At 38.7% G+C, this 21207-nt stretch overlaps 1 protein-coding gene across 1 annotated transcript; it reads left to right on the top strand.

The window, feature by feature from the left end:
* Positions 1 to 36: 36 nt before the first annotated feature.
* On the top strand, positions 37 to 20022 carry SPRTN (SprT-like N-terminal domain). Its single transcript, XM_069064877.1, has 5 exons — positions 37 to 394; positions 8094 to 8193; positions 12643 to 12771; positions 15307 to 15580; positions 19167 to 20022. The coding sequence occupies exons 1-5, from the start codon at positions 171 to 173 to the stop codon at positions 19628 to 19630; spliced, it is 1191 nt and encodes a 396-aa protein (XP_068920978.1). The 5' UTR covers positions 37 to 170; the 3' UTR covers positions 19631 to 20022.
* Positions 20023 to 21207: the final 1185 nt, after the last annotated feature.

The following is a 21207-nucleotide window of genomic DNA, read 5'->3' as shown; positions in this document are numbered from 1 at the left end:
CTTTTGTTCTACTCTCGCGAGATCAGTTTCCGCTTCCGACCAGCTGACTCAAAACACTGTGATCCCGCTGTAGGAGTACGGTGGTCTGTGGCTGGTCGGTCTGTGAGTTTGCTTCTTTCGCGGTTTTCCCGACCCCTACCCCCGGGTTCCTTCCTGCTCTTGCGGCCGCGATGGAAGAGGACTTTGTGCTGGCCCTGAAACTGCAGGAGGAGTGGAACACGGAGGTCCCGGCGTTCGTCCCGCCCTCGAAGGAGCCCAAGTCGCTGGTGGACGAGGCTTGGGAGCTCGTGGACCCTAACCCCGATCCCCGAGCACTGTTCATGCAGTTCAATGACCTGTATTTTTGGGGGCTGCTGGAGGCGGTGGAGGTGAAGTGGAGCTTTCGAATGACACTGTAAGTCCCCTTGCGTTGCGGGGGAGAGGGAGTATTGGGGGAGGGGATTGAACCCGGATTGCCCCGCCTAGGGGCGATAACTGCGGCCCCCTGCCCCCAGTGCAGAACCGCCCTTGGCTAGCTTGTCTGCACCGGCCCAGATTTCTTCTTGCAGTGATAAGCAAAAAATTATTTCTGCTCTCTTGTCCTTTTATCTCACTCCCCTTCCTCTGTACTTTTGGATGCACTAAACTGGGCCAGAGTATCTGGGGAGTTTCCTAGTCTTGAACCTTTCTTGCACAAAAGCAAAATTTCATTGAGAAGATGTTTATCTATCATCACTACTGCTTGAATCAAATCATAGTAGCCTTAGTGTTTATAAATGCACCGCTTCTTACTTAGGCTTCAGTAGTGAGAATTATGTTTTAATGGATGTGAACCTCTCTTATTCCACAGCCATAGTGGTTGGATTTAGAGTTTAAAGGGATTTCAGAAGTCATCTAATCCGACTTGGAATCACCAGACCTGAATTTAGTTACCACCTCTGTCCTCGGATAAATGTTTGACCTTGAGCAAGTAACTTAATCCTTCCTAGGACTCGGTTTTTTCATATATTTAATTGAAAGGGTTGAATCTTCTATGGACGCCTTATTTTTCTTTGGGACTTATCCACATCCCTCTCAAAAAATATTCCACAGTAAAGCTAGCAACTTGATGGTGGTCTTTCTCTTGATATGCAGTTAGTCAGTAAAGGACCACTATGTACCAGGCATTATGCTAGGTACTGGGCATTAAGCGATCATCTGTGTTTTTAAGGGGCAGACAACAAGGACATAAGTATCAAAAAAAAAATTGAAAGAGATTAAATACAAGGTGGTTTGAATTGCATTTTTGCATCTTCAAGGAAGAGATTCTATGAAGCTGAGTTGAGGATGAAGTGTGTTTCAGGCTTGGGGGTCAGTGAGCACAAAGACAGAGATGGAAGATGGAGTGTTTGTGAGAAATAGAGAAGGCCAGTTTGCTGTATCTCAGAGTAATGGAGGAGGAATGATGTCCTGTGAACCTAGAAAGATCAGGGTCAGGTCAGGTTGTGAAGGGCATTGAAAGCCAAGAAGAGGAGTTTTTATTTGATTCCAGAGAAAACAGGAAACCCCTGGAATTTAATTAGAAGGGGAGAACTAGTCATTTATGATTAAGGAAAATCATTTTGGACACTACCTGCCCTGAAGTCAAGACCCCAGAAGTCCTAGCTCATACTGCCTTGGTCTGAAACTCTTCATACCTGAGGGGTGCCAGTGAAGACTTGATTGTATTCTTTTCCTTAGTCCTATTCTGTTACTTTAAATTGATGCTTACTGACCTGGACATGAAACAAGCCCATAGATAGTTATGCTTTCAAAATGTCTGCTATGAGAAGAACAACTCAGAACTCAAATGAAGGCCTAGCTGGGGGATGGGGAACCTGCAACCTAGCTCCCTATAGCCTTTAAAAAGAGGCAGAGCTTGGTAATTTAAGTAGTTTTAAAATTCTTTTAAAGAATTTCCTGTCCTCAATTTACCTTATAACCCTCTTATAATAATCCTCCTTCCCCCCCCCCAAAAAAAACCTAATTTACCAGAATGCTAGGATGCCTTTGTACTGTTAATGGCCAAATATTTACCTAATTGCTACTAGAAGCCTACTTGACTTTGTTTTGGATCTTTAAGGCCTCTTGTGTACCTCTGTTTTATCTTGATGGGATTGTAAGTTGAGTTTTGAGAATATAAATTTAGCTAAAATTTCTTTTGAGCTTCCTGTTGAAATTTAAGGAAAGTACGGAAAAGTATTATTTAAAAATCACTGTGGGAATCATAGCCTGGACTAAAGTGATGAGAGATTTGAATCTGGATCATCTGTTAGGAAGGAGGCCTACAGTGAATTTCTGTAGTTGGTATAGAGAGAAAGGGTCTGATAAACATATCCCTTGTGATCAAGGTTGTAGAAAGAGAAACTTTGGCAACTAATTCATTATGTGGCAAGTGAGGAGATGAGGATAACAGCAAGATTATGAACCTAGGTAATTGCAAGAGTGGTGGTGCCTTTGGCACATATAGAGAAATTTGGAAGCTGAGTGGATTTAGAGGAAGGAGAATGAGCTCTATTTTAGACTTGCCGAGTTTGAGGTATCTCCAGGATTTCCAGTAAGCACTTGGTCATGTGGAGTCGAAGCTCCAGGGAGACACTTGGGTTGGATCTCTATATCTTCCAGTCATCTGCATAGAGTTGATAGTTAAACCTTTGAGAGCTGTGGAGGTAACCAAAAAAGAATGTATAGAGAGAAAAGAGGTCTAGGAGACCCACAGTTAGGAGGCATAATTTATATGATCAGCTAGTAAGAGAATGAGAAGGAGCTGTTGTACACATAGGAGAACCAGGAAAAAGTAGTATCACAGAAACACAGAGGAGAGAGCATCCAAAAAGTGCCCTTTTATGTGAGAAAAATTTTCCCATTCTACCTTTCTTGGCTCTCCTCCTCCCAGTATATCCCCCTTTCTCACCACCACCCACCCTTTTTTTTTTTTTTAAATCATCTCAACATAGTCAATTTAGACTTATGGCCCTCTGTAGATTTTAGCTACCCTAATAATGGTAAAGTTCTTAGGAGTCATGTATACATCTTCCCATATAGGAATGTAAACAGTTTAACTTTATTGTGTCTTTTATGATTACTCTTTAATGTTGACCATTTTATTCTTCTCTTGAGTCTTGTGTTTGAATATCAGATTTTCTGCTTATCCCTGTTATTTTCATTAGGCTTGCTTGAAAGCACTCTATTTCATTAAATATCCATTTTCCCCCCTTTGAACGATTAAACTCAGTTTTGCTCGGTAGGTTATTCTTGGTTGTAATCCTAACTCTTTTGCCTTCCAGAATATCATATTCCAAGCCCTACTCTTTAACATGGAAGCTGCTAAATCTTGTGTGATCCTGTCTCCATAGTGTTTCAGTGGTTTCTTTCTGGCTGCTTGAAGTATTTTCACTTTGTCCTGGGAGCTCAGGAATTTGGCTTTTCTTTTCCTAGGAATTTTCATTTGGGGGTTTCTTTATGGACATCAGTAGATTCAGTTTCTAATTTTCCTGGTGGGGTTAAGATATCAGGGCAGTTGTCCTTAATTTCTTGAAATTTAATGTCTGGTTCCCTTTTTTCGATGGCTTTCAGGTAGTTCAGTAATTCTTAAGTTATCTCTCTTCAATCTAATTTCCAGGTCAGTTATTTTTCCAGTGGGAGAGTTTACATATCCTTCTACTTTTTTCTTCATTCCTTTGACTTTGTTTCTTTTTTTTTTTTATAAGCAATTGGGGTTAAGTAACTTGCCCAGGGTTACACGGCCAGTTATTTCTGGGTGTGGTGCTAAGTATCTGCACCTGGATATGATCCCCAGGTCATCCTGACACTGGAGCTGGTGCTCTTACTCGCTGAGCCACCTGGCCGCCCCTTTACTTTGTTTCTTGATGTTTCATGGAGTTCATAGCTTTCACTTGCCCAATCCTAATTTCTAAGTAATAATTTTCTTCAGTGAGCTTTTGTACCTCTTTTTCCATTTGACAAATTATGCTTTTTAAGGAGTTCTTTTCTTCAGTGAATTTTTGTGCTTCTTTTACCATTAGGTCAATTCTGTTTTTTTAAGGTATCTTCAGTATTTTTTGTTCCTCTTTTACCAAGGGGTTAATTCTCTTAATAATTTTATCGCATCACTCTCATTTTTTTCCAAAAATTTTCCCTACCACTGGTATGTCTTTAATGCTTTCATAACTTATGGTTGGGCTTAGGTCCAATTAGCATCTTTTTTTTATACTTTGCTTTGTAGCTGTGGTATTCTTCTGAGATTGTATCTTGGTGTTCTCTGCCACTGTAGTAGCTTTTTATAGGCAAGTTCTTTTTTCATTGGTTGCTCTTTTTCCCAGCCTGTTTCTTGACTTTGTACTTTGTTAAAGTTGGGCTGAGCTCACCTGGACATGGGGAGGTACTTTCCTGAACTTCAGGCTTTTTTTGTGCTGCTATTTTCGGAACTAGTTTGGGGGTTTTGCAAATTTTCAGAGCTTGCAAGGTGACGGGATCCCTGATGAGATGTGGTCACTGCTCTCTTGGTTTCTTTATCTAGGAAGGGCCCCTGCTCCCCTGTGAGAGTTCCTGGAGCTGCTGCTGCTGCTGCTCCTCCTCCTCCTGCTTCTGCTTCTCTCCTGCTTACCTCCAAGGCCTGTTGCTTTTGTTGCTGTTGCCTGCTCTGTATCCTAAGCCAGCTCCCATCCCAGTGTCAGACCTCTTCTGCTGATCTCCTAAATTGTTTTCTCAAGCCAGCAAAATGTCTCACTCTAATCTTTTGTTAGCTGCTCCAAAATTTGATTTGAGGAGTTTATTTTAAAGTTGTTTGGAAGGGATTGTTGGGAGAGTTCATTTGGGTGACTGCTTCTAATTAACCATCTTGCATATTTGTTTTTTCTTTTAAGATGTTTCTTGTGATTTTCTTAGCGGTTGTGCCACTCCTGTTCTAGTGGGTTGTCTAATCCATTTATATCTAAATTAGGTTTATGTTTCACTCCATCTCTTTGTATTGCTTTATTTTGAAATATTTTGTCCTCTTTTTGAGTTCTCATAAGTTAGGACCTGGTCCCTAGGATTAATTTTGCTTAAGCCATTTTTATGCAACACTTTCTCTTCAAAATCCTAGTCCTAAAGCACAGATCTGACCATATCACTTTACTGCTTGAGAAGTTTCTATTGCTCCTTATTCCTGCCATTACAAAATAGACTCTTTTCATCATTTAAAATCCTTCACTGTCTAATTGAAGCCTGTCTTTGTAGTCTGATTACACATTAGGCCTTTTCATGGACTCTCTGTCACAGTCAGATTGCCGTTCCCATACATCTCCATCTTTTTACCCTCTGATCCTGGACTCCACCTCTGGAGTCTCTGGGCCTGGTAAGTGAGCTTTCACCTTATTTGGGGGGCAAGGGCTGAAGCAGACTTTCACTCCTTGTCTTTATCCTTTAGAATGCAAACTCCTTGAGGGCTAAGGACTACCATGTTTGCTTGTATTTGTATCCACAATACTTACCACTATGCCTAGCTTAAGCAAGCTCTTAATAAGTCCTTTTCCACTCACTCATGATATTCCTTCTCCTGTCTTTGACTCTTTTCCTCAGGCTCAATAGTCCCCCATGTCTGGTATGCTTTCTCTTCTCATCTCTTCCTCCATCTAGCTCCCTCAAGACTTTGAGTTCAGGTACCACCTTTAATAATAAATCTCAAATTACTTTGTATATATGTCTGTGTACATATTGTTTCCCTCCAGTAGAATACAAACTCCTTGAGAAGAACAGGCTTTTGGAGGGTTTTTTTCCTTGTATTCCCACCCATACACTTCCTGGCTTATATAGCAATCACTAAATAATGCTTAAATAATTTACTCCCTCTAGAACTAGAATGTAACTTTGTAGGACCAGGAACTCTGTTGCCTTATTTTTTCTTTCATGGGTTTCCGTGACAAGGATTTTATCACCAAATGGCTAACCTGCTGGAGAGGAATAAATCCAGACCTAGGCGCCTCCTCAGAAAGCTGACATCAGTAGTCTGTTCCCTTGACTGTGCTGGAACCCATTGTATCATGGTAAAAATTGTCATCATTTGTGCTTCACTAGAATAGACTTCAAGACCCTAGGGTCACCTCCTTGCTACAATGAGGTCTTGAGTAGAACTTTATGATAAGAAACTACTGTAAATTCAGGAATGCTTTAAAATTTATGTTTGAATAATCACATCTGCATAAATTTGAAATAATAATGTAACATATGTATGAGACATTAATTCCACAAAAGAAATGTTTATTTATCAACTTGAGGACAATTTACAATAAGTCTAAGGACCCCAGTTGGGGACTGTTCATTTTGACCAGTTCTCTTTTACAGGTAAGGAAGCGGAGGCCAATGAAAACAAATTCTGGTTCCTGCTTTGTAGTTCAGCCTTTAAGAAAAATAATATGTTCATCTTATTTGTGCTAGCTGTCTTTTTAGATTATGATGTTTCCTTTGAAGGAACCATATCTTTTTTATATACACATTCAAAGGGGGGGAGGACTATAATTACATCTCTCTTATTGAGACCTCATGTGCTTTTAGATTTTTTTATTTTCTTTTGAAACTTTACATTCCAATAGGACCCCAAGTTTCAGTGGCTCTAAAACAACAATTGTTGCTCTCAGCAGAAATTTGTCCTTTTTTTGTATCATCTCCATCCTTTCCAGGAAGAGAGTTGTAGTAGGTAAGAAATAGCAGAACATCATTTGATTATCTGATAGTAATCAATGGTATAGAGCAGGCTTGCCCCATGTAGCAGTGGTCATTCTCAGTCTGGGATAGAAGGAAACCAATTTTGAAATCCTGTTTCCTTCCCATCTTAGTAGATAGTCAAGTGAAAGAAATTGTCATGCTAAAGGATGGGTGAAGGAACAGAAACTGGTGTTCGTAGTAAGTGGTGACCCCATGGGTCTCCAGTCCCCACTCCTATGTGAAACCGAGAAGCTAATGTTAACTGTCTCTTTGGCTACTACTCTGCTAACAAGAATCTAGTAATAACTGACATTTACCTAGCATTGTAAAATTTGTGAGTCCCTTTATATAACTGTTCCATTGGAACCTCACAACAGCTTTGTGAGGTTTGTATTACACATTATTTGTGTTTTGCAGCTGAGAACACTGAGGCTCAGAGAGTCTACATAACTTCTCTGTCCCAAATGGAGTTTTCATTTATTTTTTTTCTGCCTCCAAGTCCAACATTCTATCTGCCATGCAACACTGCCTCTCCAAAAGAAACAACAGAATCAGGAAGAGTATTTAATTAGAGCAGAAAAGGAAACACAAACATATTAGAAATAATTTTTCAACCTTCCTACTCCTTTCATTTCACTCATATCTGAAAATTAGAGAAACTATGTGATGTTTTGGCAGCTCTAAGTATCTACTGGGTGTGGTTTTTCTTCTTTAGCTCCTATGTACCACTGGCAAAGCCTACCCCTCAGTAACAGAACTGATGCCTTGCTTAACTGTTTGGTGTTTGCCTCCCACTTTCTTTTTTCTCTCTTTAATATGTTAGCATCTTCTTGCTAGCACAGCATCCTGCAGGAATTCAGAATTTCGGTTCATCTGCCATCAAGTTAGCCCTGTCTGACTGTCAGAGTGATTAGATGTAGAACTGTAAAGGACTTTTAGATATTCTAGCCCAACCCCCTCATTCTTCAGAAACTGAAGCTTGGAAGGGTAGGATAATGCCCAGGTTACAGAGGTAATTACAGAGGTAATAAGTAGCCAGACTTCAAACCTGAATCCTTTGACTACAAATTCATTTCTTTTCTTATTGACATATAAGGCCAGTCATGAAAATTTCTATAAAATGAGTCATTTCCTACATCCTTGTTTTCCCACAAACTTGATTATAGGGTTTGGGTGAGCAACACAAGCTGCCCATCTTTAACTTTTGCAGTTTAGCTCCCACTATCATCCCAACCTAGGATAAAGGTGCAACAACTAAGAATAGATTTGGTATACTCTCTAAGAAGCCATGTATCAGAATTCTCAGCATATGACAAAAATTTTGTTCCTTTTCAGATGTTTATATTTTTGTGAATTTCTGGTAAGCATAACTAAAACTTGGATGATTACATTTTTTTACTTGTCTTTTTCAGATGTGCTGGAGTTTGCAAGTATGAGGGAAGAGGTGGAATGTGTTCCATCTGCCTCAGTGAACCCCTTTTAAAATTGAGACCAAGAAAAGATCTTGTAGAGGTAAGTATTCACGAATAAATCCTGACTGTTATCTTAGTAATTAGATATTAGAACTAGAAAGGACTTTGGGAGATAGAGTTTTCTTTCCTCATTTGATACATAAGTGTTCTTAAGAAGGCCTCAGCAGTTGTCCTAAACTCAGGTAACAGAATGCTTTAAATGAGTAACCCAAAACAAGAAATATAAAGGAAAGTTATTTAGCTTTTAAGGATATAATTGTCAAATTGAAGGTGAGTGCTGATCCTGTTTTTATACAAGTTTGTTGAGCACTGACCTCCCCAGTTACCTATTCTCTCTCAGAAACATGCATAAAATTAAGAAGCTGACTGAGAACACCCCTCATTTGAGAAGGCCTAAGAATTCCCACTCTCCACTTGTTTTGATCCCCAAATGCTACATGCTTATTATCCTGAGGGTCACTCTGGCAGTTGTCAAAATTGGTCTTTGTTGCTTGAAGCAGCATGTTTTCCTCCTCCTCAGCTTTATTGAGTTATTTAATTCTCTCCACCACCACCATCCCCCAGTTTTGTACTTGGCAAATAGCATTTCCATATATACCTAAGAAGATAAAAAAGATTACACATGAAATGGTGAATCTCTTTACATACAGCTAAGCTGTTTGGTTGACTCAACTTACAAGGTAGATATGCGGAAGATTTCTTGTAGTGATTGTCTTAAGTGGCTCAAAACTGGTGCTGTAAAATTACTCTGTTGTAAACTTTGAATGAGTTAGGCTGACATGAAATTTTGAAGAGTTCATCCCCTGAAGATTTTTACTGTAGGAGGCATTTTGCAGTTAGGGGCATCCTCCACCCTCACCCTAACAACTTGGGTATCTGCAGCCTGTCTTCCCTCTCTCCGGATTCCTCTCCCTAATCAAATTGCAACCATCTGTTTGTTCATGAGGCTGAGGATCCCTAATGGGAAACAGAGCAGGATTAGGTCAGTTTGGCTATACTTTTAAATGTTAAGTACCTGTACTGCTGCTTCCAAGATGAAAAATGTATGTCCTGTCCTACTTACACTACCAAGAGTTTAAAGGTAACTTGAACAAAAACTAGCAATATTTTTTTTCCAAGATGGAGAAGATCTGTATGCATAGACCTAGACCACTTTAAAAGTCAGAGTGACCTCATAGATTATCTAGTTCAACTCCTGTATTTTTCAGTTGAAAAACTAAGTAATATGTTTGAAAGCAGGAAGACATTCTCGTCATAAATAGTAGGGGAGGGTTGTCAGTTGATAAAGTAGGAAGACAGTGACCTCAAGTAAACATTTGCAGTTGGGCAGAAAGTCTCCCTTTTGTTTTTTTTTTTTTTGCTTTTTTGGAGAGGGGAAGATAGGGAAATTGGGGTTAAGTGACTTGCCCAAGTTTTGTGTTATGTGTCTGAGGCCAGATTTGAACTCAGGTCCTCCTGACTCTAGGGCCGGTGCTCTATTCACTGCGGCACCTAGCCACCCCAAAGCCACTCCCTTTTTTTAAAAACAGAAGAGTAGTAGTGAAAAAATAATGGAACATAGTGCTTCATCTTTAAACACAAGCCTAAACCATAGGCAGTAGTAAAAAAAAAACAGGAAACAGCCGTATTCTGCTGAGTCAGCTAAAGGTTAAGTTTAACAGAATTTTCACTGTCAAAGAATCTAAGTGTTCAGATAGCAGATTATAGAAATGGAGTTTCTTAGGATAGTGCTTTGGTCTTTAAGGGATTATGAATTCATTGGAGTGAATGTTCCTTTCACCTTAGTGAAGACAGTATTTGTGCATGTTTGGGCCAAAAAAAGGACATAATTTGTTGGTTTTCCTTGTGGAGACAAGTCTTTTCACTCTTAGATAGGCAGCCCCCAAATGACAGATCCCGTATTTTTTCTGGCTTGGTTAGATCTGCTAGATCTGCATGGCCTTTGAGAACCCAAGGTCACTTACACACTTACACACCAGAGACTGGATTTGGAGTAGGGTGAAAGTCATGAACCATACTAAATAAATATTACATCACTTGACTTGAAATCTAGAAACTAACGTGTATGTGTATTTAAAAATAAATTTAACATGATTAACAGGATATTGACAAAACCTTATTTATACCTGGCTTATAGTTGGTGCTTAATGTTTGTTGATTGATAATATAGAAGCTCATAATACTAATAGAAATTATAGCAATAATAATTTTAATTAAAAGACTAGTAGTTACAACACCTCTCAGAATTGACATTGATATAAACTTGAAAATTTTTGAAAAGTACATTATAAGAATTCATTAATCTTATCAAGCTGGTTTATTTATAAATTAAGACATTATATTTAAAATGAGAAAATATATGCCAATATACAAGTAACTAGCTGAAGGAAGGAAAGATACCAAAGATATGGGAAAAAAATCCCAACCTTATTTCTACTCCCAAAGAAGGTGACCTATATGCCTATTCCCATCTGTATGAAATGTTTTTGAGAGATTTCTATACACAAAGTGAAGGCATACTCAGTAAAGGTGTATTAGTGGGGAACAAAAAGGCTTTTCAACAAAAGACTACATCTACTATCTCACCATTGACTAAAAGATGTAAAACATAAAAGATCCCATTCTGTTTCTTGTTTATTGATTATAGAAAAACATTTGACTTAGCATAACAAATGCTGTCTTACAGTTTCTTTTATAACAAGGTGTCTCCTATCCTTATATCAAGATCATTAAGTATTTGAAAGATTTAAGAACAGAACTAGCACTATTCAGTTACCCTCTAATAATAAATATCAGGCAAGGTATAAAACAGGGAGATGTGTGCATAACAAAATTATTCATCATAGTGATGAGATCTAGTGTAAGAGTCCTGGTCAAGGAAGAATTCCCTCTAAATGGTAAGATCTTTGAGGTGCCCCTGCTTGTAGCTGAAATGTTAGTGATCACATCAAACCCAAAGACATTTCAGAGTTACCTCTTTGAAGAGATCTGTAATTGTTCAAGGGAGTTTTTCCTATTCATCCACCCGGAGAACCAAATACATGAGAAATGTCTTTTGTTCAGATTAACAGGTATCTGAATGGTCACCCAGTAGAGCTTGTCCAACAGCATATGCATCTGAGACAGACAGTAGATAGATAGAATATAAACTGGGCCCAGAGTTGAAAAGAGGGAGGAGAATGGGCTTGGATTGGTTTTTAGGAAATTGCAAAGTACTTTTATTGACCTCAAGCTTCCCTAAAAGCAAAGGCCTACCTTTTCTATTCAAACATCGTATTGGTGGAGCCGCAGTGCAGCAGTGAGATGTGGAATACTGGGGCAGCTAGGTGGCGCGATGAATAAAGCACCGGCCCTGGAATTAGGAGGGCCTGAGTTCAAATGCAGCCTCAGACACTTAAAAATTACTAGCCATGTGACCTTGGGTAAGTGTAGCAGCAAGCACCCCAAGCGTCTTCAGGGTTGCTGCCAACACAAGTTCTTGGATCTGCTTTGATAAAGGAAAGCAACTCAAAATGGGTTAACAAGCTTACTTTAATCAGTCAAACATGTATCATTTACCTAGTTCAGGGGGAAAAGGTCAGCACCCCGAACTTCAAAGTATACAGGCAGAATTATCAAGTCAGAGAAACAGATCAAGTAGACAGTTTCCAAACTGTCCAACCATTACATCCATACCAAATCAACATCTGGATCTCAACATCTGGGTTTTTCAAAGCTGGGGGGGGGGGGCTCTCAACAACGGCTTCCCAAAATCTCATCTGATCAAATCACAGAACGCTTCTCAAAGTGAGCCCCAAAACAAAGCTACACATCAGGGCTTATATAGCCTTCTCCTGGCTCAGAGAATGTAACAACCTTATTGACTCACTGCCCAATCAAAAAGTATCTACTGAAAAACAAGCCTCCCACCCCAGGCTCCAGGTGCACTTTAGCCTAGGGGCAGAGAAGATCTTAAAAATTTACATTCCCATTACAGTAAGTCACTTAACCCCAGTTGCCCTGCTTTCCCTCTTTCAAAGAGAGAGAGAGAGGTGGAACACCATGGCTTAGAAGAACTCAAAATGAGTGTCACCTAATGGGCAGTGGAAAGAGCAGGGCATGGTGGATGTGAGCGGGCTGCAGCTTAGGACCAGTCAGGATTCCAGAGAAGAACAGGAGTAGAAGATGTCATCAAAGAGTTATGTGATGCAAGAGAATATATGGACAGGTCATGGGTGGCTAGCTCCGTGACGGGGATGCCCACAATGTCAGGAGAAAGCAAAGGAAGCCTCTAGCATGTTGGAGATCCATATGAATATTGAGTAAATACATAGTGATGTAATAGTGTTAGGGCTTTTGTAAATATTGTTTTCCCTCTGCTCACTACCTTCCCTCTCTTCCCCCCAAAAAGAAAAAAAGTTAAAGCATAAGTATCACCTTAGCTTAACAATTTAATTTTTCTGCATTTTTCTCATAAAGGCTAAGTTGGTTTTCTTTTATCCTGTTTCAGACACTGTTACATGAAATGATACATGCATATTTATTTGTTACTAATAATGATAAAGATCGGGAAAGTCATGGCCCAGAGTTTTGTAAACATATGCGTCGCATCAATCACCTGTCTGGAGCCAATATAACAGTAAGTACCACACTTAGGAAATTCTGTGTATTTATTTAGACATCTCATTGATTTTTTTTTTTTTAAGCAATTGGGGTTAAGTAACTTGCTCAAGATTACACAGCCAGTTATTTCTGGGTGTGGTGCTGAGTATCTGAGCCCGGGATTCAATCTCCAGGTCATCCCGACACTGGAGCCGGTGCTCTTACTTGCTGTGCTACCTGGCAGCCCCTAAGCAATTGGGGTTAAGGAACTTGCTCAAGGCTACGTGGCCAGGTGTTTCTGGGTGGGTGCTAAGTGTCTGAGCCCAGAATTCGATCTCCAGGTCATCCCGACACTGGAGCTGGTGCTCTTACTTGCTGTGCTACCTGGCCGCCCCCATCTCATTGATTTTAATAAAATTCAAGGAACTAGGTAGAGGGAGATGGTCTCTTCTATTTACAGACCAAGAAATTGAGTCATAGAAAAGTTGTCATTTGTCCAGGACTGTGCAGTTGAGTCAGTGGCAGAGCCAGAAATATGTCCCAGGACTTTTGTCTTCCATTACCAGATGAATTCCATGTATTTTGCTCCACACCGTTTTCTTTATGGACTAAACACATTTTTCTGTTAATTGTATTCTCATGTATTTATACAGATATCAGGTGAAAAGTGAATGAAAATATTTTGAAAACAATTGTGTTTATTGACTTCCAAGGGCAATAAGGACCCATGATAGAGAACAAAACATGCCAAATAGTTTACCTTCTATGCTGTTAAATGTCTTAATTTTCATCTGAGTTAGTTTCTACAATCAGGAAAAGTGGTAATGTCGAAAATATTTTTTAAAAGATCTGTTCAGTCATACAGTGCTCTATCCCAAGTACTCTTTAGGAAATAGGAACTGGAGGCAAGCTCAGCTCTGTTGTGATTCAGATAAGTTAGACTGGTGTGATTTTACTGCTGTCATCACAAGCAGCACTTGTTCTGTTCTGGTATAAACTCAAGGTTTTTAGCTGATCAGTCCTGACTGAGCCAACTGCACACACACCTTTATGAAAATATTATAGGAAGAAATCTAAAGTAAATGCAGCAAATTGCTACCACTGTTTCATCTCCCAGCCTTTTCTGCTTCCCCTTGGCAACAAATGTCTGATTCTCTGGTCTATCCTTTCTTTGATGATTAATTTGTAAGAGCTCTGAGCATGGTACTGAAAAAGAGAGGAGTCCTGAGCTCTCTTCCACCAGCATCTTTGCTCTTGGCACTTCTCAAGTTCCACCATGTTTAGTGCAGTATGAATTAAATTAATGCTTGCTGAGTAAAGGAAATTTGCTTTTGGGAGGATGAATGGTTGCAATGTTTGAGTGGGCAGGAATAAAGAACCAGGAACAGAGATTGCTGCAAAACAGAGTTTTTAAAAATTCTGCCTTCCTCCCCACCAATAGCTTATTGTTAATCAAAAATTAGGGAATTAAGGGGTGGCCAGGTGGCTCAGCAAGTAAGAGCACTGGCTCCAGTGTCAGGATGACCTGGATCAAATCCGGGCTCAGATACTCAGCACCACACCCAGAAATAACTGGCCGTGTAACCTTGAGCAAGTTACTTAACCCCGATTGCTTTAAAAAGAAAAAAAAAAATTAGGGAATTAGTTATTCTAAGCAAAACCTCAAACAACTAGACAAGTTTTTTTTTTCATTCCCACTCCTACTGTCTTGTTACATGAAAAGATGCAGAAAGAACATTTACTTACTGTAGAAAATTGTGTACTACAATGATTTCTTCATTAGAAGCATTCTGTCAGAACTTTTTGCTAGAATAGTATTTTCCATAGTGTGATTTTTTTTTTTTACCTCTGATAATATAGCATCCAGTTTAGTATAAAGTCAGACTTAATTATTTTGGTGATAATGAACTTTTCTTACCTTAAGTTTTGATAATTTTCTATCTGACTGCTGAAAGTGATAGAATTCAAAGGTATTTATTTTATATTTCAGACTGCATTCCATGAGAGCAGGGGAGATTGTGTTCTAATCCAAATTTTGTCTCTATTCCCCATCCCAAACACCCAAAACAGTAACGTGATGTATGTTTGTCGAATGTGTTGTTGAATTAAATGATTCAAACTTGACATTTCCTTTAATTTATTCAGCTTAGAAAGGATTAGTTTTCTCTGTGATTAAAATTAATTTTTTGATAGAAGTAAAACTCTCATGCTATATGTCCAAAATTAGAACCTTTCAGAAGCCCAGGGGAAACTAAGAAGGTGAAATATTAGCCTTAGAATTTTAGAATTAAAAGGAACTTAGATGTTATTTAGTTTAGCTTTTCTAATTTTACAGAAGATGAAGAAACTGAGCCCAGAAAGGTGAAATACTGTTTGACCAGCCTCATGGGCTGTGGGAGTGTCAGCACTGCATAAAGCTTGGGTTTTCTGGTTTTTGCTATTATACTATGCTGACTTCCAGTTTCTAATATGATTTTCTAAAGCACAGCAGAGTTGCCCTTTTTAAAGGATTTTGCAAAGTTGTTATTGTTGCTGTGATAAATAAATACTAGAATGTTTTCTTTTAATGCAGATATACCACAATTTTCACAATGAGGTGGATGTATATCGTCAACATTGGTGGCGTTGCAATGGACCCTGCCGGAACAGAAAACCCTACTATGGTTATGTCAAACGGTCAATGAACAGAGCTCCCTCAGCTACAGACTTTTGGTGGGATGAGCATCAGAAAACTTGTGGAGGCACATACATAAAGGTCAAAGAACCAGAGGGCTATTCAAAAACAGGCAAGAAAATGACAGATGTAGAGAAGCGGCCAAACTCTGGGACCGAAAGTAAAGATAAAGGTACCCTGCCTTATGTTCTTCTGCTTTTTCTCTATGGCATAATAGTAATAGCTACCATTAGGTTTGCAAAACTCTTTACCTGTGTTGTCCTCACAACACTAGGAGTAAGGTGCTTTCCCCATTTTGCAGATGAAGAAACTGAGGCCCTGAAACAGGATTTGAATTTCAGTCTACCTAATTCCACATCTAACATCTGTCTCTTAATACCATTAAAACCCCTGTCTCTTAATACCATTAATATTATTAAGTGGCATTCAGATAGCTTTTAGCTTAATTTTAATATAAATTTGAAATCGGAAAATGCTTTAAACTTCTAACAGAAGATTCTAATTTTCATGAAATCATGTTAGGGGAATCTGGATTTCAGTTTACTCAAGTGAGCAAAAATGAAAATATTTCTCATTTATGTTTGCTTTGGGTATCCTCTAACATACCTTTCATTGTACAGTACTCACAGTTACGAGGAAACGGAAAAATAAAAGTAGTAATTTAAGTAGCAGCACTACAGCATGATGACTAACATACCCCACCTGTTATCATTTCGATTGTGCCCAAGTGATTTCTGTTGATATTTAGAGGGGTTTGCCTTTATTTGTATCCATATATGCCTGGCACACAGTGAGACTTCAGTAAATGCTTGATGACTCACTGTTTGTCTTAGGTGAAAAAGATAGGTTAAAGCATTTATTAAACACTTCCTGTTTGTTAGACCCTGTACTAAAGTCTTGGGCAAGCAAATACAAGCAAGCAAGATAGTCCCTGCCCTCAAGGAGCTTACATTCTAATGAAGGGAAACACCTCTTAAAAAGGACTAGAAAGGATGGAGTGTCATGAAAAAGTAGAGGCATCGTGTTTTGGACTGATGGCTAGAAAGTGAGGTGGAGGCCTGTGTCCATGGAAGACAAGGCCTTAGCTCAAGAGTAAGAGCCCAGAGAGGTTCCTGTGGCTGTCCAGATTTCCAGTGAGGATAAAGATAAAAATGGACATGGCATAGCTTGAAATTGGTGGCATGCAGTTACTAGTAATTTCATCTTGTATAATTTTATTCTCTATTTTGATTTTATTCTCTATTAATATTTTACTTTTAAGGAAGTAACATGGTATTCTTGCACTTGCCTGTGCAGTGAGTGGGTAATTGGTCATCAGTCAGATTATTTCTCTAAAAGGATGCTTCTCTCCTTATCAGAGACATCTTTGATCTGTGACAAAATTTGGACTGGAAACTTTTGAGAACTAAGATGGTGTTGGACAGTCTGGATTTGAGTCCTGTCTCAGTGACTCAGTAAGTCACTCATTCCAGAGGCTCTATATCAGGGGTGGGGAACCTGCGGCCTCAAGGCCACTTAGTCCTTTAGTGTTCAGTCTTTTAACTGAGTCCAAGTTTTACAGAAAAAAATCCATTTATTAAGGGGATATATTCTCTGAAATTTGGATTCAGCCAAAGGGCTGCACCTAAGGACCTAGAAGGCCACATGTTCTTCCAAGTCACAGATTCCCCACTCCTGCTCTATTTCCTCATCTACAAAATGGAAATAATATCTGCCCTGCCTTACTCACAAAATCAAATAAGGCGACAGATGATAACTTTTTTGCACAAGAAAATGCTTTATGTATGTAAGTTGTTATTCATGATAATATTTCTCAAATTGGAAATAAGCAAAAGAGCCATAGAACATACCTGTGTGAGTGGTCGATGCCATTTGAATAAGTATAGAGGTGTATTTTGCCTCCACATGGAGGGATAGGAAATGATTTAGCACAGTCAGGAGACTTCAAGGTATAATTATTTTACTGCTGTACTTTTGTCACAGTAGTAATTTCACACCAAAACTTAGTGTAGGTATGTGTAATGGGAATGTAAATTTTAAAGATCTTCCCTGCCCCTAGGCTAAAGTGCACCTGGAGCCTGGGGTGTTTTTCAGTAAATACTTTTTGATTGGCCAGTGGGTCAATAAGGTTGTTACATTCTCTGAGCCAGGCGAAGGCTATATAAGCCCTGATGTGTAGCTTTGTTTTGGGGGCTCACTTTGAGAAGTGTTCTGTGATTTGATCATATGAGACTCTGGGAAGCTGTTGGTTGTTGAGAACCCCCCCCCCCCACCCCCCGGCTTTGAAAAACCCAGATGTTGATTTGGTATGGATGTAATGGTTGGACAGTTTGGAAATCTGTCTACTTGATCTGTTTCTGTTTTGATAATTCTGTCTGTATATTCTGAAGTTCGGGGTGCTGACCTTTTGCCACAATAGTAATGTCACACCAAAACTTAGTGTAGGTATGCCTCCATCTAACATCAGTAATTACTTTTGTAACACATATTAGGTGCAGTGACATTACAAGAGACACCTCATCCATAGAATGCTAAGTCTAGAGCTAGAAGGCTAGAATCTTCCCGTCACAGGTTATCTTCCATCCACTCTGTATAAATCTTATACATACCTCTTTATGTATTGTTTGCTCTATTAGAATAGAAACTCTTTTGAAGGCAGGGACTGGTTTTGCCTTTCTTTGAATCCCTAGCACAATGCTTGCACATTGTGAGTACTTAATATGTCTGTTGGTTGATTGGAAGGGAGCTGAGAGGCCAATCCAGTCTAACACTCTCAATTCTCAGATGAGAGACCTGAGATCCAGGATAATGAAGCATCTTGCCCGAGGTCATAAAGAGTAATGGTCAAAGGCAGGATTTGAACCCAGGTCCTTTGCCTTCAAAACCATTGCTTTTTCCACTGTACCACATTGCCTCCTTAGTTTATTAGGAGCCACATGATAAATATGAGAGCACTATGGGCAACCAAAATGCACGCTACAAGAGCTTAAATTCAGTTTTTACAGATGCCTTACTTTGACTTTATGATGGTAATACTGACCTCCCCATGCCCTGTGCCAGAAGTCTCTTGGCATACAGAGGAGTGACTATAAAAGGGCATTGCCCTCCCTGCCTCTGTCCCTTGGGGCCCATGGTGTGCTGGACCCACAAGGCTTGCAGATTCTTACAAGGCTGTGCTGTTCCTACACATATTTTCTTTTCCTTCAGTGGCTCACAAACTCCACTGCCCTAGCCCTAAGCTTCTGATTAGCACTAATATGAAAGACTTTAAATCAGGCTTTTCTCTGCTATTCAGAATGGAGGAAGAATTGTATTTTGGGAATTTACATTTTCTTGGAAGATTTGCCATGCTATGAAAGTGCTTAGATAGAATATACAAAGGATATTTTTGCAAATAATGTATAGGATTCATATATAGCATATGTATTTCCTATAGAAAAATTACTGTTTCATTCTCGATGTTTTCTAGCCATCTTTTTCCTTCACTTTATTTTTGATCATGGTGGATTTCTATCTTAATTCCAAAGAGAATTAGATCCTAAAGAACAGGAAATATTTAAAAACCTTAACTCTAAAAAACTGCTTCTAAAGAAACTCGTTTTTCCTCCATTAGCAGCTTCTTATTGTATAGCTCCACTTCATTATCACAATATGACCTCTACATTTTGAAGTGTCCATTAGCTTAGGTGAGTTAGCTTAAAGGTGTTCTGGCTTTAAGTGAATGGAAAAGTCTCATAACTAATGACCTTCTTTTGCAGGAAAACCAAAGGAAGGGGGGAGCAAGCTATTGACGCCTTTCAGTGGAAAAGGCTATCTCCTGGGAGGAACAAGCAGTGCACCTTCACTTGGGAAACTCAGCAGTCCACATGCCATTAATAAAACCCAAGAACTGCCTAATCCACTGGATGCCACAAGATCTACTCATAAAACTCAGTTGAAATCAAATTCATCTCAGGAGATTAACAGCTCTGAAGATAAATTACCAAATAAGAGACCCAAAGTCGAGAATAAAACTGCTTTTGCCAACTTTTTTATCAAGAATGAGCAAGTGAACGGCATATGTACAAGCAGTAATGGCTCAAAATGCAGTTCATTCCCTGTCACCTCGTCTCAGAATTCCAGCAGTTTAATTAATCACAAAAAAGCAGTGAGCTGCCCTGTTTGCCAGGCTCAGGTTTTGGAGATAGAAATTAATGAACATTTGGATTCCTGCCTTATGTGAAATCATTGCCAAAGCCAAGAGTTGCAAATGTCTTTGGGAAACTAATTTGTCTTAAATATGCAGCAAAAATTAGTTCATAAGCGTATCTTGCCAAATAATAAAAAAGTTAAAATGCTCTAATAATAAAACATATATATATATATATATATGAATGGGTTATAAAATTGAGAAGGCTCTTTTCTGTGAGCTCCAGAGTTGACTGTATTTTTCTGTTACCACAATTTGGATAAATACTGGTTGTATATAGATGTCACAGAAGTCTGAAACAATTTTGAAATACCTTGTAAAGTGGTGCTAAATTAATATATTTCATGTGGCACAATTCAGTTTATTGACTAAGTTTTACTATTTTGCAATTTTAACACTTATGAATAAAAAGGATTTTAAAATAATGACTTGTTTTTCAGACATTTAAATCTGTTGTCTGTGTCTTCATCAAAACTATGCCATTTCAAAATTGACGTATATATACCCCCACATATGTCATTTTCATATATATGCATACATACACACACACACACAAATGTTGAGTCCTTTCCATGAAAAAGGCTCTCTCCTGTGAGGAACAAACAGTTCATCCTCACTTGGGAAACTCAGCAACCTCCATGCCATTAATAAAACCCAAGAACTGCTTACTCAGAATTGTCCACTGATGACCACAAGACCCAATCATAAAGCCAAAATGAAATAAAATTCAGGGAATCATCAGCTCTGAAGACAAAATTACCAAATAGAGAACCAAAGCCAAGCTATAATGTTGAGATGCTACTCAAAAGAGTTGAGAATGGTTTTCAGAGTTGCAAAGGGGACAAAACAGTTTAAAGCACTTTTTTGAACATCTGCCTATAACCTTCAGATATAAAAACTTTTTCTTAATAGGGTTTTTAAAAACATTCTAGTTCTTCATTAATATTTTGTGAAGGCTTAGAGAAAGATTAGCAGATTCTAGGCTTAATTGAGGTTCAAAGATGGTAAAGTGACAACTGCAGTTGTCATTGCTGACTAATGTAAAAGAACTGTTAGTTTGTATGCTAATTACCAAATTTAGTTAAGTATGTTGGAGTTACATATGCATAAAAAGAATTGATCTGTATGCATCCACAGTAGAAAACCATGCAGATATAATGGTTATTATAACCTTTAAAGCAGAATTTTTTGAAGTATAGTGTACAATTTTATCAATTTTTTTTGGATATCAATTTTAAGAAAAATTTCCTAATTTGTAATGAGACTGATAATTTTCTAATTGTTTGCCTTTTGAGAATTGATTGGGTATAAGTTATTTGAAAAACTAGTATTTGTGGATAAATATTGCTGTTTAGATATGAATATTAGAATCCATGAGTATATTAACCTCCACAAAAGTCCTACTTCAAAGCCCCATTTTGATGTAGAAATAACCCAGAGGTTCTTAAAGACGATGCAAGCACAGAACAGAACCTTGACAGTTTCTAATCTATTAAAAGAAGAGGTATCTAGGCAGTACACTAGAGAGTCAGGAAAACCTGAATTCAAATCTCACCTCAGATACTAGCTCTGATTCCGAGGAAGTCGCTTAACCTCTCTGTGCTTAGTTT

This window comes from Petaurus breviceps, unplaced genomic scaffold, assembly GCF_028583685.1.
Source record: "Petaurus breviceps papuanus isolate PSGF00001 unplaced genomic scaffold, PetGlider_PUasm1.0 90650, whole genome shotgun sequence".
NCBI lineage: Eukaryota > Metazoa > Chordata > Mammalia > Diprotodontia > Petauridae > Petaurus > Petaurus breviceps.
Note: the sequence above shows the minus strand (reverse complement) of the source record. Positions and strands in the feature narration are given on the sequence as shown.